The sequence below is a fragment of the Mangifera indica genome, chromosome 20 (genome assembly GCF_011075055.1).
Source record: "Mangifera indica cultivar Alphonso chromosome 20, CATAS_Mindica_2.1, whole genome shotgun sequence".
In the NCBI taxonomy this organism is placed as follows: domain Eukaryota; kingdom Viridiplantae; phylum Streptophyta; class Magnoliopsida; order Sapindales; family Anacardiaceae; genus Mangifera; species Mangifera indica.
In genome coordinates, this window is record NC_058156.1 from 12,018,112 (window position 1) to 12,039,140 (window position 21,029).

The 21,029-nt window shown below is 33.2% G+C and overlaps 5 protein-coding genes across 5 annotated transcripts; 2 read left to right on the top strand and 3 right to left on the bottom strand.

Annotated features, from left to right (window-relative positions):
- Positions 1-1,289: 1,289 nt before the first annotated feature.
- Positions 1,290-4,572, top strand: LOC123204566 (transcription factor IIIA-like). The gene is made up of 7 exons (XM_044621295.1): positions 1,290-1,432; positions 2,272-2,492; positions 2,628-2,762; positions 3,262-3,550; positions 3,700-3,935; positions 4,059-4,196; positions 4,297-4,572. Exons 2-7 carry the CDS (start codon positions 2,364-2,366, stop codon positions 4,438-4,440), a joined length of 1,071 nt encoding a protein of 356 aa, XP_044477230.1. The 5' UTR covers positions 1,290-1,432; positions 2,272-2,363; the 3' UTR covers positions 4,441-4,572.
- Positions 4,573-5,360: 788 nt separating this feature from the next.
- LOC123204087 lies at positions 5,361-8,904 on the bottom strand. Its single transcript, XM_044620633.1, has 5 exons — positions 8,712-8,904; positions 7,371-7,537; positions 7,126-7,212; positions 6,855-7,013; positions 5,361-5,705 (listed from the first exon to the last, which is right to left on the bottom strand). Exons 1-5 carry the CDS (start codon positions 8,812-8,814, stop codon positions 5,607-5,609), a joined length of 615 nt encoding a protein of 204 aa, XP_044476568.1. The 5' UTR covers positions 8,815-8,904; the 3' UTR covers positions 5,361-5,606.
- Positions 8,905-11,312: 2,408 nt separating this feature from the next.
- On the bottom strand, positions 11,313-12,195 carry LOC123204220 (uncharacterized protein At3g17950). Its single transcript, XM_044620810.1, has 2 exons — positions 11,981-12,195; positions 11,313-11,898 (listed from the first exon to the last, which is right to left on the bottom strand). Exons 1-2 carry the CDS (start codon positions 12,062-12,064, stop codon positions 11,416-11,418), a joined length of 567 nt encoding a protein of 188 aa, XP_044476745.1. The 5' UTR covers positions 12,065-12,195; the 3' UTR covers positions 11,313-11,415.
- A 1,632-nt stretch (positions 12,196-13,827) lies between these two features.
- On the bottom strand, positions 13,828-15,165 carry LOC123204221 (60S ribosomal protein L19-2-like). Its single transcript, XM_044620812.1, has 2 exons — positions 15,029-15,165; positions 13,828-14,300 (listed from the first exon to the last, which is right to left on the bottom strand). Exons 1-2 carry the CDS (start codon positions 15,138-15,140, stop codon positions 14,008-14,010), a joined length of 405 nt encoding a protein of 134 aa, XP_044476747.1. The 5' UTR covers positions 15,141-15,165; the 3' UTR covers positions 13,828-14,007.
- Positions 15,166-16,782: 1,617 nt separating this feature from the next.
- On the top strand, positions 16,783-20,781 carry LOC123204569 (ERAD-associated E3 ubiquitin-protein ligase component HRD3A-like). The gene is made up of 6 exons (XM_044621300.1): positions 16,783-17,370; positions 17,484-17,972; positions 18,283-18,498; positions 18,750-19,073; positions 19,178-19,420; positions 20,192-20,781. Exons 1-6 carry the CDS (start codon positions 16,852-16,854, stop codon positions 20,411-20,413), a joined length of 2,013 nt encoding a protein of 670 aa, XP_044477235.1. The 5' UTR covers positions 16,783-16,851; the 3' UTR covers positions 20,414-20,781.
- The last annotated feature ends 248 nt before the right edge of the window (positions 20,782-21,029 follow it).

The following is a 21,029-nucleotide window of genomic DNA, read 5'->3' on the forward strand; positions in this document are numbered from 1 at the left end:
TTACTATTAGTTCTTTCATTTGATGTGTTGATATTTAATTTGAAAAAAAAAAAAAAAAACTATTTTGAATTCTTAACATCATGTCTTCTTTTATAAACTTTAACGTGTTATACCAAAATTGGGAGATCAGTTGTTAATCTTTGAAACTGAAGCGATGAGGCCATCTTTATGCTTAAACTTTAAACTCTAAACTTGAAAACAAGATTAATTTTAACCTTTTGTTTTTAAAACTAACATTCAAGCGGAAAAATGAGGGGTTGACGATACTAGTTTCTAAAGTGAGATTTTCGTCATGCTATAGATGGGGGTGACAATGTAATATTAGTATATTACCCTCAAACTCGAATTAATAAGCTTGAAGATTAAGCCAGAGTGCATTTTTCTAAATATTGTTTGAGCATTTTTCGCATGAATTAGACAGAGAGTAGGAATTTTCTCAGATAGAGCAAGTGAGGAACATTATCAAGGAAAGTGCTTTGCATTCTTTTTTGGCCGGGTCATAGAAAAAGGAAACTCTTGGTTGCATCGTAATTCTAGTGTGCAAGTGTATAAGAAAATTTGAAAAAGTTACCTCAAGTTGACCATCCACACTATGATTAGATTCAATATAAATTGTTTGTGTTTGAATTCGAGTTTCAATCGAACAAGTCAAATTCAAATTAAAAATTAGATTCATTTTCATAAAACAAATCAAGTTTGAGTTGATTTGAACATTCAAGTTCAAACTGGTTAGAATCAAATATAAAGTATAATTGTTTGAGTTGAATTTAAGTTTCAGTTCGTTGATTTTGAGTTAGCTCTTCTAAATTCAAATCGATCTTGAATAAGGTTTATTCGAATTGGCGTAGGATCGAATTTAGCCTTTCTCATAAATGTAAGTTCAAGATTATACATCAATAGAAAAACTTTCAGGGTTTATTGTTACTGTACCTCCTAAATTAGTAGTAAAACATATAAAAAAGGCAAGAGCACCCTGTAAATAAAGAGAAGAATAAAATTATGAATGCATATTAGATACATAATAATATATCATATAATTAAATGATTTAAATTAAAAATAATATATCATATAATTATATAATGATATATTATTTGTTATTTACTCCAAATCGAGTATATTTCATAATGCAAAAAGTATCGTGGATTACTTAGCAAACAAAAAAATAAAGTATCATGGACCATTCAGTAAAAATGAATCAATAATTGTCACGTATTTGTCAAATTTCGAAACTTGGAGGGTTCTCGTATTTTCTAATTAACTTTTGGACATGGGCCAAATCCAATAAGCATAAAATGACAATGCAGCCCCCACCTTTTACCTTGGGTCCCCAGTCACCGGGGCAATAAATATTACGCTACGCAACCCGTTCTTCTCTTCTTACTAAACCTAGCGCCTCTCTTCGAGCTCGCGGCTGCCTACAAAGCATATAAAGTAAGCTTCTTTTGATTTGTTTAATGGTTTCTCGGACTTTGATTTGTGCTTAGAATTTAATTTTATAGCTTTATGTTTCATTTGGATTATCGTTTGTTTACTTTTGCTTTAGCGAAGTTTCAATTAGGGTTTTGTCTGGCTTTTTGTGTTTTTATTTTTATTTTTTGTCATTTATTGTTTAGTAAAAGCAATCAGTGAATTATTTGAAGCATCGTTATTGTATAATATATAGAATTATTTGAATTTTAAGATATTGTATAAGGTCAGTGATATGGAAAAGAGTAATACTATTCGCACTAACAATTAGTAATAATTTGTGTAGTGATGATGACATGGCACCATCTGATTATGTTTTACTTTGTCTCTAATTCAAAATTGTTTAATCACACACGTAATTATTTATATACAAATTAGTAATACTGTAATACATAATTTTACTGTATGGAAAAGACTAAGACTATGTGCACAAACAATAATAATTCATCCGTATTAACAATGACGAGTTATCATGTGATTAGGTGTTAGTTTTTATCTATAATTCAAATTAGTAGTTTGAGTAGTTTACTCTTAAAAGTAATAAGTGTGATGTTGATGCAGGGTTAATTATTGAAAATTTTGTAAATATCTAATGAATAGATTTAGGAATATTAATATATGATTGATGCTATAGGGTATGTGTTTTCATGATCTGGATTTTGAGTTTTAGCCATTTTAAGATTTGGCCTTCTGAAGTTTGGGTTTTGGGAGTAGAGTTTTGGCTTGAGGTACTACTATTTTGTATGAAAGTATTATATGTTACCATCCTTTTTAAAATCTCATATTAATTGTGCCTTGTACAGGTTTTTGGAGAAGTTGGTTTGCTTTTGTAAGAGGGAAGGCTATAATATTGTAGAGTTTTGTTGGCTGCCTCGTCTAATTATTACAAAAATAAATGGAAGAAGGTGAGGGAGAAAGGGAAAAGCCAATATTTAGAGACATAAGGCGATATTACTGTGATTATTGTGGTATTTGTAGATCAAAGAAGTCTCTTATCACATCTCACATCCTCTCTCACCACCAGGTTCAATTAGTCTGCTTGTATTATTAATCTGTTGAATTATTTTATTCACCCTTTACATTTTGAAATTGCTTGAAGTAATTCAAAATTGATTTTCTGCTTTTTTTTTCTCCTAATTTATTTTCTTTATTTTCGCAGGAATTGGTGAATAAAGATAGTTCTGACGGGGATGAGAAAATGGATGGAGTAAAATCCTATACTTGTGAAGAATGTGGTGCCAATTTCAAGAAACCTGCTTACCTAAAGCAACACAAGCAGAGTCATTCACTTGAGGTATTTAATTATTATTGTCCATTTTGGTCACATTTGTTCAGCAAGCCAATTATTGGAATTTATCTATGGTTGTCAAAGCATCGTATGATATTATATTTGAAGGCCATTAATCCGTTTTATAGAACCCAATATCATTGATGCATCTTTGAGTATGATATCAGAGAGAGAGAGTTATTCTAAATATTTCATATCAATTAATGGTCAATGATTTTGCAGAATTTATTGTCTTCTGAATGTATAGCGTGAAGCATTGGATCCCACAAAGAACTCCAAAATGTGTGAGGCTGTGGATTCGAACTTAGTTGGACTAGTATCAGGTTGGGAGACCTCCTGAGAAGCTCCATTAAGTAAGCCTCAAACACGCATTGTCTTAACTTGAGGTTTGAATTTGTGTGTTTCAACTTTCAGTTTATTTATTTTTTTTGAGAAGAAACAATCAGTAACTCTAGTTTTGTTAAGTGTGAAGTTGCCATTAAAAATACCTTTGATGATACTGCAGAGACCATTTATTTGCTCAGTGGATGATTGTCATGCCAGCTATAGAAGAAAAGATCACTTGACTCGCCACCTGCTTCAACACCAGGGGAAATTATTCACTTGTCCAATTGAAAATTGCAATCGTGAGTTCACCATCCAAGGTAACATGAAGAGACATGTTAAAGAATTTCACAATGAGGATTGTTCATCATCTGATGTTAAAGGTCAGAAGCAGTATATCTGCCAGGAAGCTGGTTGTGGAAAAATATTCAAATATGAATCAAAGTTGCGAAAGCACGAGGATTCACATGGTAAGTGGTATTAATTTCAAATTCTTTCCATGGAAGATTTTCTTTGTCATCTTAATGTATATTGTCGTGAATGGTTTTGTTATACTTCTCTCAGAATCTGGTAATAGGTTATTAATTTACAGCTTTGATATATACCTTTGTTACCACAGTTAAGTTGGATTCTGTGGAGGCATTTTGTTCTGAGTCAGGATGTATGAAATACTTTACAAACAAAGAATGTCTCGAGGCACATATTCAGGCCTGCCACCAACATATTACATGTGAGATATGTGGAAGCAGGCAGTTAAGAAAGAACATCAAGCGCCATATTCGCACGCATGAAGTGAGCAATTCGCCTGAAAGAATTAAATGCACATTCAAGGGTTGTCAACACTCATTTTCCACTGTATGATGCTACTGACTTTTGATTAAATATGATTTAGCATGTATTGACTAAAAGCTGAGTGGCATACATTTCAAGTCCGGAATTATTGATTTTTCCTCCCATGGGGAAATTCTGTTTGGACAGAAATCAAATTTACATCAACATGTGAAAGCTGTGCACCATGAAATCAGACGTTTTGCTTGCAGCCTTTGTGACATGAGATTCGCCTACAAGCATGTGAGAGACAACCATGAAAAGTCTGGGTGCCATGTTTACACCCCTGTAAGTTTTACACAATTTTGTTGGAATTATTTTAAATTTAATTATTTATCATAGAAGGATAAAAACTTGTTGCTGAGCATCTTGATTGCTTTGGAATCAGGGCGATTTCGTTGCAGCTGATGAGGAATTCAGGTCAAGGCCTAGGGGAGGCCGGAAAAGGAAGTGCCCAACGGTAGAAATGCTAACGAGAAAGAGAGTGAATGCACCAGATTCAACTGGATCCTGTCTTGTGTATGAAGATTGAGTAAATATCTAGTATTAACCATTTGACAGAGTTAGATGTATGTATGTAATGTAGTAGGCTGCAAATTTGTTTAGATATGGATCTTTATGTATTGGCACCTAAATTATAATGTAGTATCTGCATATTTGTTTAGATACTCTTTCTAATTTCCATTTTGTTGATTTACCTGATGATGATGATTTCTTGGATTTTTTGTTGATGTGATGAAGTCGCTTCTGATTGAGAGAGACATAATCTTGGAAATTCACGGAATTTCATACGTGATTTATTTTTCTGGGAACACAAACCATGAGTGTATTTTGTAAAACATACCCAATCTGACGATGAGGTTGTCGGATGAGTTATCGAAAAGTGTGAGAAGAAAGGCTGTAGGAGACTAAGGAGAAAAGAATCAAAGTCATCATAAAAAAGGAAAAGTCATCCGGAAAGTGTGAAAACTTAACCGGGAAAGATGAAATATTAATGGATGCGATGCAATGAATTAATCAAGGACTAGCCATTTGTTGAATTGGAGTTAATTAGACTCAAGTACTTCAATTCAAATTTAACTTACTTGAATAGAATATCAAGTCAAGACTAAATTGGTTCAATTCAAACTACTTCTACAATGCAATCTTGAGCGGTGGATATTATCATATGCAAATAAATTAAAATGTATCATGATTTAATTGTATTTTTTAAATTGAAAATTATGGGATTATATTAATTTATTTGTATTTATTAGTACCCATAATATGTAGAATATAGAAGGATAAATGGTATAAATCATTTTTAATTACCCATGGAACAGAATACGCTTAATAAAACATTATCTAAAAAATACAATCTAAGTCTGTAAATCTATCAAGCCAACCCAGTATGGTTTCCACTTAGTGCAACATTGTTAAGATGTCAAGTGTAAGTTATGAGACTTAAATCTCATGTTTAAACTCTCTAATCTTAATAACTAGTTTTTAAGGTATGATTAATCCAAGGTTTATATCAAACACACTGGCTTATTTCATCTGCAAATTTACTCATTTTTTTTTTTCCTTTGAGCTTAAATCAAAAGAAAAAAAGTTGGATTCTAGCTACTGGACCAGTGTAATTATAAAAACTATAAATGAAGCTAAAATATATATACATAAAAGAGGCTAATATCTGTCATTCAACTCCCAAAATTAACTTCAATTAAGTTGCTCACCACTTGCTAGACGTCTCTTCTCTTCTTCAACTTGTTCAAGCAATGCTTCCAGCTCTGCTTCTGTCAAGCCTTCCAACCGCTTCTGCCCAAACCATAAATTTTTGCCAAAATCAGTCTTGGGAAATTTACAATGCAAGGTAGCTCAAAACGTAAAATTTCTAGTTTGCTTTTTTGATGAGTTGGGATGTTTCTATATGAAGTTAAAAGAAGTGAAGCATGGTGGAAACTAGGGTTGCAATCAAGTAGACGCAAAACAAGAATTGTTTGGCTAGAACTAGGTTCAATGACATTTGCATAAAGTTCAAGCCCAAGATAGAAACAACTAATTTGAGTTTGGCAAAAAAATTTTAGTTAAACTATATAAGTTATATATTTATCAATTAGGTCTTATATTCAAAGTCAAAAAATAAGATTTTAGGGATGTTATTGAAAGATTTAAAACTTTTATAAGTTAGTGATATTTTATTAGATTTATAAGCTCACAAGCTCACCGAGCTTATTGACAACAAACTCAAACTCAACTTGACAATAATTGAGTTAGTTAATAATAAGCTCAAGTTCAATTCAACATTAATTGAACCAAGCAAAAAGCAACTCATGAGTAAGTTTGGATACAAACTAAATTAAGCCCAAACATTCCTCAGTTTGAGTTCCACTAGAATGAAAAATTAGACTTGATTTGACTCAGTCTCTAAGTTTGAAGTTTGAAACTCAACTCAAGTTCATAGCTCAATAACAAAATGATATTGTTTTACCCAATAATTGTTAAAATGATGTCATTTTAACAATTGTTTGACATGACTTGAATCCAAGCAAGACTCAAGCTCGAATTGCTCTAAGTCATCAGTTCAGTTGTGAGTCAAACCAGATCGAATTCCCTCGAGTTCAAGCTTGACTCATTTCTACAAACAAATTAGTCCTCCTAACTCAAGTTTGACTTGTTTTTAAAAACAAGTTAAACAAATTTAAACAAGTTTAGCTTGAACTCAACTTAAACAAATTCGAACAAAGTTAAGTTGACTTTTGAGTCTGAACCAACTTGGTATGGGTCCAACCCTACTCATAAACAACTCAATCCATTTGCACCACTAGTCAAAACAATTCTTATACAACTTTCTACATTTAAATATTAAGCAGATATTTGACAAACTTCCAGTTACAATTTTAGCAAGCAAGAAGCACCAAATATCGTTGATATTAAAGCTACAAAGAGGGTGTAAATCAACTAAACCTCCATGACTTTGTTTTCGTAGTCCCGCAATTGTTGAGCATAAGTCATTTCCTTGTTTGAAACTCTAAAGATGTATGTTGAAACCCAGCCAAGTGTAAGCCCCAAAACTATTACCAACTCAACAATATTCCCAGCTTGCAATGGATCAACTCCAAAAAACTGCACACCAAATCATTAAGATAAAGCGAATACTCAAATGGGAAACCAATGCTATATGAAAGATGCTCATCGCCTTTCTGAATATGTCACAAAATCAAATAGTCGTACTTACCTCTAAACCACTTTTTAAGCCGTATCCAATGACAGTAATCCCAAGTCCAATAAATAAAACATCCTTCCTTGTGTACCCAAAGGGCGTCTGCAGTAGAACAATAAAAGACATGAAATTGCAAAAATTTAAAGTTTTTCTTTAAATGCATTTTTCTTTTTCTAATCTAAGCGAAGATTGAAACTGTGAAATGGAAGAAGCAAAACATTACATATGATTGCATTCATTTATGTTTAGCTCATTCATACCTTGTTTTGACTCGAAGATTCATCTTTTGTGCTGTTGGAATCTGATGAATTGCTGCTACTTCTGGGGATAGTAAATCTCTCTCTGTTTGATGTTATGTTGCCGCATCGTTTTCTCAGGAAAACATAATTTTCTTTTCTGTATAAACTTTGTGAAACAACAACTCTTCCTATCAAATTGAAACAAAAAGAAGTAAATCAGATAAAGATCATTTTCATATCAAACATCATATAGGGCCAATCTGAAAATAAAAAATTAACCAGGCAAGGTTTCTTGCAGGTGTACAAAAGGTTCTGGAACAGATCCATATAAGAATCATTACATACCATAAACAGAAAATATTATAATAAGTTTTCAATGGATTCATGGTGCAAGAAAGCCACAAATAATATTTCAAACCATCAGCAGAAATAACACCAAACACAGTGTAAAACTGAAAAAAAAAATCAGCAGGGCAAGAGCAGTATTTCTATTAGAGTATTACTATATGTACAAACAAATTTTATTAATTTATTTATACAAATTAATGTATCAGTATGTAACTGAGTGATTTTTTAAAGTGAGCAAAAAAGTAAACAATCATATCACCTGATCACATCTTGTCACGCCAGTTTATATTTAGTAAGATTTGTTCATGCATAAAGTTTTATTTTTTCACTTGTATGGCTAAACTTAAGTAACAACAATGCTATCAGCAAGCTTAAGCTAAAATAAGATCCTTAATACAAATTTTGTATATAACTTTTCATCTTTGAAAACGCAATATACAAGAATTTGTATGAAAAGATATTTGGAACTTCATGCACTACAACGATACAAATATAGATACAAACGCTAACATATCATCGTGTAATTGAATGATTTTAAGTCGATGATAAAGTATCACCTAGAAACATAAAACATAACAGAATTTGCATCAGTTGTTCATGCATGTTGAACTACTCATCCTAAAAATATAGCAATAAAACTATATGTACTAATGATGAGTATTAATTTATGTGTATTATCGATCAATAATATAACTATGTGAATGAGTGAATTTGAAATAAAGATAAAGAAATATCCAATGAGACAATGACACATTATAGTTAGTACACAAATTAATTCTCATTATTGATACACATATTTAAAGTTTGATAACCAGAGAAAAATAAGTTTTCTCACAATTTTACAACTTTCATGCTAAAACAACTTTTAGTATTATATAAAATACAATTTTCTATATTCGAAATATTGGGATATTACAAATACTCTATCAAAATAAGTAACTAATTTGAAGTGGGTCGATTTAAAAATTTGCACTTGCAGCTGAAACGTAAAAGCAATCAAAGTAGTAAACTGACCTCCTCTCATATGCAGCAAGAGTGGAAGAGGTGAAAGTGAAACACCAAGAAAAGAATTAGCTGGAATTTTACTTAAAACGCGGTAGTTTTGAAGAGAGGCCATGGCTGCACCTGCTCTGCACTTCTTGTGCAAAGAGAAAAGGAAAATGGTACCTGGATGAGGAAGCTGTGGCTGGCTGGCAGCGAAGCTCTCTTGATAATAAAATCTAAATTTAGAAGTTATGCACGCTATTAGCACGTGATATGTTAAAATCCTGAATGGGCTTCAACTTTTTTGTGTTAACCCCTGCACCTCCCTCATATTAAGTTTCATTTAAAATGCACCCCATCTAGGCCCTTGCCCACGTACAACCCTAATGAAGTTTTTCCTCATACAGCATAAATTCCGAGATTAAGTGATACTTTTTAGCCCCCTCCCCATGGTTGTAAACAAGTCAAGCTACACAAAAGCAACTTGCTATTCGACTTATCTCAAATTGAGTTCAACTCAACTAAAATTGATTCAAGATCGACGCTTAAACTGAACTCAAATTTAATGTTAATTAATTCAATGAATTTACAAACTTACAGTTTGACTCATTAAAATATGAATATTCTTATAATAGTTTAAAAATCTTATATTTATATTTTTAAAATTTTGAGTTTGAGTTAATCTGAATATTCAAATTCAAAACTAATTCGAAGTTAATTCAAGGCCAAACGACTATTTCCCACCCAAGGTTTAGCGTTTTCTCAAAAGTCTCCCCTTTAACTATGGAAACACCAAACACCCACCCATGGCCGGTTAGATTTAACCAAACCCTAACGGCTGAAAATTTTATCTCCTTTTGCCCCCCTAAACTTTAAAAACTGAAATTTTCCCCCCGCCTAAGTTTTAAAAAATGGCAGTTTCACCCTAGGGTTTGGTTTTGAAATCTCCGGCGACCTCTCCGGCTCCGTTGCCGACGGCCGCTCCCTCCGGAAGCAACCTCTCCTTTCGGTGATCTCTTTTCTCCCATTTGGAGGTCCGATCGACGCCCGGAGACGCCGTGGAAGACGAAGACTTCGTCGGGAAGACGAAGTTCTTCATCTTCCCAGACGAAGCCGACGCCGTCGTCCTCGTCTGGGAAGACGGTCGTCTTCCCAGAGGTCTTCTTCTGGGAAGACGATCGTCTTCCCAGACGAAGACGACGGCGTCGGCTTCGTCTGGGAAGACGAAGAACTTCGTCTTCCCGACGAAGTCTTCGTCTCCCACGGCGTCTCCGGGCGTCGATCGGACCTCCAAATGGGAGGAAAGAGATCGTCGGAAGGAGAGGTTGCTTCCGGAGGGAGCGACCGTCGGCAACGGAGCCGGAGAGGTCGTCGGAGATTTCAAAACCAAACTCTAGGGTGAAACTGTGATTTTTTAAAACTTAGGGTGGGGGAAAATTTTAGTTTTTAAAGTTTAGGGGGGCAAAATTAGATTCTATTTTAGTTTATTTTTAATATTATAGCCAAAATGACGATTTTACCCCTACCACCGTTAGGGTTTGGTTAAATCTAACCGGCCATGGGTGGGTGTTTGGTGTTTCCATAGTTAAAGGGGGGACTTTTGAGAAAACGCTAAACCTTGGGTGGGAAATAGTCGTTTGGCCTTAATTCAAAGTAAAATTATTTTTAATGGAAATAGATAAATTTAATATTAAGCGATTGAAAAAAAAAAAAAACTGATTAATGTAATTTTTGATGAAAGATGTCAATTTCAAACAATATGCTTATTTAAGCAAAGGATTTAGATTTAGCTTTAAAGAGATACATTGTTTGTTGCTGGATCAATTTCAAAGCTAATTTTTTCTCCGCTAGTTAGAGAGTCTAATCTTTTCTCCGTTTAGTTAAAGAATCTAATCGAAACCCACTTTTGTATTGTAATAAAAGCCTCCATTTTAGGCCTCACCACAACCATATTTGTTGAGCAACAATGAATTCTAATAATGCTGATGCCTCAAAGCGGATTGGAGCCCAACTGATTTGATTTAAATTTATTTTTTAAAATCGACACGGTAAACCCAAGTTAAAATATTTATTTAATAGTTTAATTCAGATTTAGCTCGATTATCTTTTTTTTATAACAAAATTTATTGAACATTGTTTATTATAACAATACTATTCTAATGATATTATACACTAGATTAAATTAACGTAAATTTGAAATAAGTATTATAAATTTAAACCGAATTTGAATCAATTCTAAATTTGATTTGATTAGGTTTGAATCTACCTATCAGTGCCTTTTTGTTTGTTTCGTGTTTTTTTACCAATAATACTTTATGTAAAATGAAATGTGTATTAATAAATATTAACAACTAATACATCGTCATATTATTGATTAATTTTAAATTAAAAATAAAATTAAATAATTATAATGAAACTTTAATTCTTTGACTCAATAAAATTAGATTAAGAAAACGATATTATATATATTTATTTTAAATATATAAATCGGTATATGCTTATACATATCATCATATAATTAAATATTAATTTATCTTTAATTTAAAGTATCTTAATTATCTGATAATATATATATTTATATATATAATGAGAAAAAAAAAAAAAAAAAGAACCATGGTCACAAAATTTTAATGAAAATATTTTAAAATGCACACAATGGTCATGAAATTTTAGTGGAAATTTTTTAAAATACACAAAATGGTCATGAAAATAATAAAAAAACAAACGATAATCATTATCTACAAATACCGGTAATTGAAACAGGAAATCTGCAAAGAATCTCGGCCATTGATGGACTTTCATCACCATTATCATTAGCCGCCGGAGGTAAAACCCTGCCATCCGCGAATAGAACTCTCCCATTGGTACCATTATGCCCTTCGCTGCTCTCCGTCGCCACCACACTCTCCAATTCCGCCGCCGCGCTATAAAACGCTGTGTCACCGAACCTCCTCTCCACCTCCAGAAACTCACCGAGGGACGCCGGCTTTGCGTCGCAGTCTCCGCAAAGCCTCCACCACCGCCTCCGAGCCACCGCGGAAGCAGACAAACTCGTCGACGCCCGCTTCTTCTTCCTTACAGCCACAGCCGGGGCGGCAGCGGCATTCATGTGCATAGCACGGTGCTGCGATGGCGCTCGAAATGTAACCGCCGGAAAACTTACTCCCATCAATGTGCCTAACGTCGTGCTTCTGTCGTGAAAAAATGAACCTGTAGACTGAGAAAACAAAAACAAAGTTAAAAAATATTTTAAAAAATTCAGTAAACGAAAATATTTTGAAAATTAAGAAAGTGAAGACCTCGGTGTCGAGATCGGAGGAGGAGACGGAGGAGATGGTGGGGGAAGAAGTGGGAGGAAGTAAATCGGCGGCCGGATCTAGCATTTCTTTAAATTATTTTTTCTGGGAGTAAACGGGAAGGGAGAGATTAACAGGTTTTGGCTTTACGGTGAAACAGCAGGAATTTTAAGGTGTGTTTGCCATGATTGTTGTTTGCGTTTCAACCGTCGAAAAGCACCCTCTTTTGTTTTTTCTTTTTTTAAGAGATGCGTAATTTTTATACATAAATAAAAATATATTATTATATAATTAAAAATAAAAAATAAAAAAAATTAAATTACGTAATAATATATTATTATTTATATATATAATTTTATTATTTTTTAAGTGATGTATACACAAACATAAAATTTATTTATATTCTTGGATAATACATGTAATATGATTCAAAAATAAATTTGAATTAAGTTGAGTTTAAATTTAATTAAGTTGAACTCAACTAAAAATAGTTGAATTCAAGTGCAAACCCAAGTTTGATAAGCTCCTCTTAAACCTAACTTAAATTCGATTAAATTTGAGGGAAATTCGATTTGATATTATAAATTATAAAAATGGTGTTGTTTTTTATATCTATTGATAAAAAAATATATATATTATTTTAATTTTTTTCAATCAAACTTTTCCAAACTCATGAGGTTGATAAATTGAATATCCCTTAAGTTTGAACTAAACTCAAACTTATTTAAAAAGAGTTATTTTAAACTCATTTAATTAGAGTTTGGGTAGCTTAACTCAAATCTACTTCTAATATTTGTTAAAAGTGAATTTGAATTGAATTAACTTGATTACAATTACCCCAATTTTAGTTGAAATTAAACCAATTTGATATAATAAATAATTGATACATTCATTGTCTTCAATGGCTCATCATCTTTGTCTACAGTAACTCATTATTAGGTTGAGTAAAATTTTTGAATTTGAGGTAAATTCGATTTCTACAGTAACGTCTGTATTTTATTTTATTTTTTTAATTTTTCTTTTCACTGTAAGCATTTATTTGGATTTCTAATAAATACTAACTTTTGTAGGATAAAATCATGTCATGATAAAGTCAAAATATTATGGTTTCATCTGAAACATTATTTGATCAAATACCCATTTCAACTATGGAATTATTTTTGCCTTCTTTTAGGGCTGGATTCGAGCCGAGTTGAGCTCGGCTCGCAGCCAGCTCAGGCTCGGCTCGAGCTCGACTCGAGCCGGACTCGGCTCAGCTCGGGTTCGGCTCGTTTTCAGCTCAGCTCATTTTTCATATCAAAACGACATCGTTTTGTATATATATATGGATTAAAACGATATCGTTTTGTATAAAAAAAATTTTAAAAAAAATCTATCGAACCAGCTCGAGCTCGATCTAGCCGAGTCGAGCTGAGCTTGAGCTGACTCGGCTCAAATCGAGCCGAGCCGAGCTCGAGCTCGAGCTGGCTTGGCTCGAGTCCAGCCCTACCTTCTTTCACTTTATATAATATTTTTCAATATTACTTTCATAATATATATATATATATATATATATATATATATATATATATATATATATATACTTTAATCATTATAGTGTGTGCAATGTGATGTGAATCGAGCTTAATTTTGTGTTAAAGTAATTTAAATTATATATTTAATGAAAAACTATATAAAATTATATTAAATATAATTTTAATGATCTACTAACTAAATCACCCTCTCATCAGATTATCGTTTAGTTTAGTTTTGAAAATATAAATTCTCACAATTTAATCCTTTCGCTTTCACCACTGACCTTTTAGGTAAGTGAATCCGGTTCACCACAATGCAACATAATATAAAGAGGATTAGAAAAAAAAATTATAAAAATAATTTTCACTGGAAAGCAAGCACTAATACATATTTAACAATAGAAGACATTTTACAAACCATATTTATTGTGTTTTCTTGGCTACAAACTGATGAAAAAGATATTTTTCTTTTGCTTTTTCACCCCTTAACTTATGAATAGTCTCCAAAAGCACCCTTTAGTTTTTAAAAGCATTTCCCTTGACCTTCAAGTAGAGCTCGTGGTGCAAGTGCTTATCAATCTTATGAAGCTCCCTATACTTGAAAAGCAATTTCCTAAGTACTCTCAATCTCCTCACCCACATAACCTTTGATGGAAGCCTTGCTTCTCTTGTTCCCTTCCTCTTTCCAATCCCTAAATGCCTCCCTTCTCTCATTGCTTCATGGGCTTGCCTTGTTCTTGATCTTGAGTGGATTGTGCTTGGCTTTTTCACTATCAATCCATCCTTTACCAGCTTTCTTATGCCCATTCCTGCATTTGCAATTTCCCATTAAGCTACCTCTTAAAGTTTATAAAATGAACATGGGCTAACTCAAACTTTATTCATATCATAATAATTCGTTCAAACTCATTCGAACTGATTAAAAGTATCGTTAGTGAAATGAATAACATTACTGATAAGATAAATAGTATCACTAGTGTAAGAGAATCAAACAGTAAAATTAAAGCTTCAACTTGAATCAAGTCAAATACCGAACCAAGTTGAGTCGACTTGATTTAAATCAACCCTAAGAACTCACATAATATTTTCAATTTACCTTTTTGTCCTTTATCATATAACCTAAAACTTATAAATGATTATGTTTATTTCTTTTCGTAAATTTTTATCAATTATTCATTGAACTTTAGAAACATCAAATTGTTTTGACCATTGTTCGGCAAGAAAGATATTATTTTTTACTATTCCAATTAAAGTTAGATTCAATTTGAGTTGAGTCTAAATAAAATTGAGATTAATTTGAATCTAAAAGAATAAATTGATATTAGTTCAAAATCAATAAGTTAAAGTTTGAACTCAATTACTTTGAATTCGATTTAAACTCACTTAAATTATAATACTTGAATCTGTTTGAAATCGACTTATTCAATCTAAATTGATAATCTAACTCGAGCTACTCATATCAAATCTAACCCTAATTTCAACTATTATATTCGTAACACAAAATTCATGATGTAAATATAAAACAAATAAGACTTACTAGAAATGGATAAAGAGATGTGATTGGCTTCATTAGGATCAAGCCACACTCTCCCTTTGCCACACTTGAGGACACTTGCAGCCAACCTTTTCTGAAGTTTCAAACTCACCATTTTTAATTTGTTTTTACAAGAGAAATTACAAAAATTTGGAATCCAAAATTTTCTATATTTATAGCTAAAATTTACTTGATGCAAAAGCAACCTTTGCACCTTATTATATATAGTTTAAATTTATTTGGGTATTTTATGTTCTATTTAGACCATTCAATTGACCATATAATAGTATTTATGCCATTTAATAAGGGATACTTGAATTATTGGATATGTATGCTTGGGATGCAAGCAAAACTTGAATTTGCATGTTTTCTTTTCTTTTCTTGGGGGCAAAGTTTGGCCACAACCACAATCTCCCGTTGTATTATCAAGTATTTTGATTCGAGTTTTTTTATACGTAAAAGATGTGATAGGCCTAGATAGTAGAAATGCGAATTATTTATGTTCTTATTCAATTCGTATTTTAAATACATTGTTTCAAATTTTTGTACCTAAAATATATTAAACGTATATTTGATTTGTTTCCCTATTAACCGTGTATTTTTATCATTTTTTATGAATTTTTAAAATATAAAAATACTCATTGCATTTTTAATTAATTACCATAATGTCATAATCATATAAAACAAAAAAACCTAATTTTTTGTCATCTAAATCTCTAACCTTTCATGATAATTTTTTATGATTATTAAATCTTAATTATATATTATGTTATATTATGGTTAATAATCAATTAAATACTTTACATTTGGATTGTTAATAAAAAAATTTTATAAAAAGTGTTAAAATTATTATTGTTATTGTTATATTTTAAAAATGTATTATTGATTATATATTGTATTAAATTAGTATATGCACGTTCCGTATCCAAATTTTATGATCTTTTTTTCCAAACATATTTTTTATAATTTATTGTATTATACCCATATAAATTTAATTAATTAATTTATATAAATTAAAGTGATAATATACAATTATATAATTTTGAAATGATTAAAAAAAAAGTAAATAGTTATATTATCCTACCATATCATGCCTAGCTCTAATTCAAATATTATTATACATATCACAACCTAGAAGTACACAAACTTATATAGGAATGTTGTGGTTTTCTTCAAATTTGACAACTTTCCCTCAAATCATCGTAAACTTGGCTTAGTTTGAAGAGAATTAAACTTAATTTTGTATTGTAAATATATTAAAAATAGTCAAAACGATCTCAATTTATTATATATTGATTAAAATAATATTAATTAAAATAATATTATTAATTAAATAAATATTTATATAGAATTGATGAATAATCTCATCAGTGGGATGAATAGTTTTATTAAAAGAGAATTCGATTTGAGTTATCTCTAATCAATTGTATTATTTGATATTAAAAATAGATTGAGATTGAGTTGATTAGAGCTCAAAATAATGTTCAACTTTAACCAATAATGTTTTATCAGAGCTTTTCTACTTTAACAATTATTATTTTTTAAATGATTTATTGTTTCCTCTAGTGTTGTTGCTCACCTCTTTGGGTTGGCTTCAGAAGGGTTGTTTAAGATCTAAACAAACCTTGGGCGCGTAAAAAAATTTTAGACAAGATAGTTGACGACGTGGCAAAACGTAAGTACACAGATAAACACTGTGCTTTACATAAAATACCAAATATACCCCTAACTGAAACTTTTTCTTCCCTAAAAAATTCCCCGAGTTTGTCCCTGAATACTCTTCCTCTTCCTCTTCCGACGCTTCTACCTCTTTCAGCATCCAAAAAATGCCTCAAATCTTCTTTGAAAAACTAATATTTTGTCTACTGATCTTCTCACTCAACGCGCGTTCCCTCTACGCCCGTCCGTTCATTCTCGTCCTTTCACAGGACGACATCAACGACACGCCGCCGTCTCCTCTGGATGACGACTCGACCGACTGGGACAACTTCGGCGACTCGGAGACGGATCCCGAGGAGAACCTGGATCCGGGTTCGTGGAGCCCCATATTCGAGCCTTCGATGGACCCTGACGCGCTGAATCGGAGCTACTATGCCACCGTCGCCAAGATGATGTCCGCCTTCAGTAACGGCGAAGTGCGGCTGATGCAGGAGGCTGCGGACGAGATTGAAGCCGCGGCTAACGAAGGTGAGCCACACGCTCGGTCGGTGCTGGCGTTTTTGTACGGTATGGGGATGATGAGAGAGCGGAACAAGGCCAAGGCTTTTATGTATCATCATTTTGCCGTTCAAGGTGGGAACATTCAATCCAAGATGGCTTTGGCGTACACGTTTTTGCGCCAAGATGTGAGTTGAATTCTTTGCGCCATTCAAAAATTTATGTTTTTAAACTTGTTCAAAGTCTAGAACTGAAATTAGAAAGATTTTGAATTGATATGTGAATGATCTTTATGTTGCAGATGCATGAGAATGCTGTTAAATTATATGCTGAATTAGCTGAGATAGCAGTGAATAGTTTTTTGATTTCTAAAGATTCACCTGTGATTGAGCCGGTTAGGATTCATAGTGGAGCTGAAGAGAATAAGGGGGCTTTAAGGAAGTTGCGAGGGGAGGACGATGAGGCCTTCCAGATCCTCGAGTATCAGGCACAGAAAGGGAACGTTGGGGCAATGTACAGAATTGGTTTGTTTTACTTCTTCGGGCTGAGAGGATTGCGGCGTGATCATGCCAAGGCATTGGCATGGTTTTCAAAGGCTGCAGATAGGGGTGAGCCCCTGTCCATGGAATTTCTTGGAGAGATATATGCAAGAGGAGCTGGTGTTGAAAGGAACTACACCAAGGCACTTGAATGGCTCACACTTGCTTCTAGACAGCAGCTTTATTCGGCTTATAATGGAATGGGGTATTTGTATGTCAAAGGCTATGGAGTGGAAAAGAACTACACCAAAGTAAGTTCATTTGCCTCTGTAGTGTTTTCTTGGTAAATTTGTTAATTCTAGGTGTACATTTTGAGTTTTCTAGTGCATTTCTTTAGTATCCAAGATAATATTCCTTGGGCTGATTGTGCATTAAATGGAATTTAAAAGGAACCAAGCAAAAGAAATCTAATGCTACTACTAGCATTGGCAAAGATTTTTTAACATCTTGTTTGAATGCTAGTTGTTTGTTTGTGCTGTCATCGATATTGATCAAGTTCTTTAAAATTCTTTAATGAGTTTTTGAAGATTTTTGATTGAAAACTAATTCTTTGTACTACAGGCAAAAGAGTACTTTGAGAAGGCAGCGGAGAATGATGAGGCGGGTGGGCATTATAACCTTGGAGTAATGCATCTTAAAGGGATCGGAGTAAAGAGAGATGTAAGGGCAGCATGTAAAAATTTTTTAGTGGCTGCCAATGGGGCTCACCAGAAGGCATTTTACCAGTTGGCAAAAATGTTTCACACAGGTGTGGGCCTCAAGAAGAATCTCCAAATGGTAAATGTAGTGCTATTATGCACTTAAATTTTTATTTTGAGTTGTTTCCAGGTGAAATTTGTCTACATGCCTTATTTCTTGTTTTTCCTTTTTTTTTTTTAACCTGTACCAAATACTGTTTGATAATTTTCTTGCTTTAAAATACTAGGGTTGATGGCCTGCCCAAATAGCTTTTCATAGTCGCTTGAGTCACTGACTTAGTTTACATGTGCGTCAGTATATCAACACATCTGTGCTTCACTTTTTAACAGGCTACTGCATTGTACAAACTAGTTGCGGAACGAGGACCATGGAGTTCTTTGTCTAGATGGGCACTTGAATCATACTTGAAGGGTGATGTGGGTAAGGCATACTTCTTGTATGCAAGAATGGCTGAGCTAGGCTATGAGATAGCACAAAGTAATGCTGCATGGATCCTTGACAAATATGGTGAACGAAGCATGTGCATGGGAGAAACTGGCTTATGTACTGATGCAGAAAGGCATCATTGTGCTCATACTTTGTGGTGGCAAGCTTCTGAACTGGGTAATGAACATGCTGCTTTGCTGATTGGGGATGCATATTACTATGGCCGGGTAAGTTTCTAAATATAAATGGCATGCTCTAGATTCAGAGTTCTGTATTCTCGTCTTATCTGGTGATTCCATAACACTATTTTTTGCTTGTCTCCGCTTTATAGGGAACTGAAAGGGATTATGAGCGTGCAGCAGAGGCTTACATGCATGCTAGATCCCAAGCCAATGCACAGGCCATGTTTAATCTTGGATATATGCATGAACATGGGCTAGGACTTCCACTTGATCTTCATCTTGCCAAACGGTACTATGATCAGGCCCAAGAGATTGATCCTGCTGCAAAATTACCTGTTACACTTGCCCTCACAAGTTTGTGGATACGAAAGAACTATGCCGACAGTTTCATGGTGATTCTCTGTATTTCTATATGCATGCTTTTTTTGAAATAATGAAAAAATTAAGACTAAAGCACACTCTCACATAATGCTCTGTTTAATTTGCTTGATAAGATAGGCTCTGGGCCAGGGGCACTAGTAGTATGTTGTTTCATGTTTTTAAAAACCGGACTGGCAGGTTTGATATGTTTGAGCGGGAACCTTGAGCCAATCCTGCCCAGAAATGCTTTAAACTCGTTTTGGACTTTGAATTGGGTTGAACCGTGGTCAGATTGACCCAAACCCATCAGTTCACGGTTTAACTGATGTTTTAGCCTGATCAAACCCCATTACCGGCCAGGTCACACCAAGTTTGTTTATATGTTTTACACTTGTTAGGATTTGAATTCAGCACCTCATAATTGTTATTAATATTATTTTTAATATCAATCTAAATAGTTTTCCGGTTTGACTACCGATCTGACCATTGATTGATCTGGACCAACTCTTTTACTGAATGAACAGGAAAACCATGTGAAGTTCAACTCATAAATTGCATATATTTATCTCTAGAAGTTCAGTAGTTCTTTTGTCTTTTTATATTGCGGAAATGGAAAAAAGTTTGATCTTACAATTATTAGATACCTGAGTGGATTTACTGAGGTTTTTCCTTGGCTTCCCTGAGTAAATATCAGATAAAATCAAAATCTTGTTTATGATTTGAATGTAAAGCTACGCAATTTGAAATTTATTGAGTTCACTTGAAAGAAGAAACTCTTTAATAATATGCCGTGTCTTAAATAGGTTCACATGATCGATTCATTGCCAGAAGTCTATCCAAAAGTAGAGGCATGGGTCGATAATGTCATTTTGGAAGAAGGTAATGCAACAATATTAACTCTCTTCCTCTGCCTTCTCACTGTCTTGTACCTTCGTGATCGGCAACGTAGGAACGCTGTTCAGCCGGCTGGTGAGGTGGCATTGCCAAACCAGCTCCATGAGCATGCAGCTCCAGCAATTCATTAATCGTCGGCAGAGTTTGTATTTCAAAACTGTAAGGTATTGGGTCTTCCCAACCATGGATACTTTCACATGTACAGAAAGAGGTTTCCTTCTTCAGGTAGAAAGAGCTTCATACGTTGTTGTATTTGGACCATAGAGAAGAAAGAAGGAATAAGAAGTATTCTCTTGCCAGGCAAAATTTGAAAGATACTGTATTGACCATAGATTTTGTTGTGGAGAAACTTGTGTTGTGAAAGATATAGAGAGTCTTGTGATTTGTTGTTCTTTGTACTAAAAGCAATTTTTTGGCCTTTTAGAATGATTGTATGCTAAATATTTACTCAGATATTTTTTTTTTCTAGTTTAAGGAACGCCATAAGTAGATTGGGTTATTGGATCTAAATTATTATAAATAGTATCGAAATCACTCAACGTATTCTTTTATGTGAGGGTGTGACTCACTATAACTACGAAGTTGATTAAAAGGTGAATATAACAGTCTTAAACAAATCATGTATAGACATCCCACATCTAAGGGGTGAATGTAGATCATGTATAAGTATCTTCTATCTATAGGTATAATAAAACAAAAATAATTAAATAAATAAAACTATAGAAGATTATTTGTTTGCATATAATA

Coding starts and splice junctions, on each gene's coding strand:
- LOC123204566 (XM_044621295.1), top strand. CDS start 2,364: ATGGAAGAAGGTGAGGGAGAAAGGGAAAAGCCAATATTTAGAGACATA. Junction 2,763..3,261: donor AGCAGAGTCATTCACTTGAG/GTATTTAATTAT, acceptor ATGATACTGCAG/AGACCATTTATTTGCTCAGT. Junction 4,197..4,296: donor GGTGCCATGTTTACACCCCT/GTAAGTTTTACA, acceptor CTTTGGAATCAG/GGCGATTTCGTTGCAGCTGA.
- LOC123204087 (XM_044620633.1), bottom strand. CDS start 8,814: ATGGCCTCTCTTCAAAACTACCGCGTTTTAAGTAAAATTCCAGCTAAT. Junction 7,538..8,711: donor CTTGCTGCATATGAGAGGAG/GTCAGTTTACTA, acceptor TCAATTTGATAG/GAAGAGTTGTTGTTTCACAA. Junction 7,014..7,125: donor GCTTAAAAAGTGGTTTAGAG/GTAAGTACGACT, acceptor TTTGGTGTGCAG/TTTTTTGGAGTTGATCCATT.
- LOC123204220 (XM_044620810.1), bottom strand. CDS start 12,064: ATGCTAGATCCGGCCGCCGATTTACTTCCTCCCACTTCTTCCCCCACC. Junction 11,899..11,980: donor CCTCCGATCTCGACACCGAG/GTCTTCACTTTC, acceptor TTGTTTTCTCAG/TCTACAGGTTCATTTTTTCA.
- LOC123204221 (XM_044620812.1), bottom strand. CDS start 15,140: ATGGTGAGTTTGAAACTTCAGAAAAGGTTGGCTGCAAGTGTCCTCAAG. Junction 14,301..15,028: donor CATCTCTTTATCCATTTCTA/GTAAGTCTTATT, acceptor TTGCAAATGCAG/GAATGGGCATAAGAAAGCTG.
- LOC123204569 (XM_044621300.1), top strand. CDS start 16,852: ATGCCTCAAATCTTCTTTGAAAAACTAATATTTTGTCTACTGATCTTC. Junction 17,371..17,483: donor ACACGTTTTTGCGCCAAGAT/GTGAGTTGAATT, acceptor TTTATGTTGCAG/ATGCATGAGAATGCTGTTAA. Junction 17,973..18,282: donor TGGAAAAGAACTACACCAAA/GTAAGTTCATTT, acceptor TTTGTACTACAG/GCAAAAGAGTACTTTGAGAA.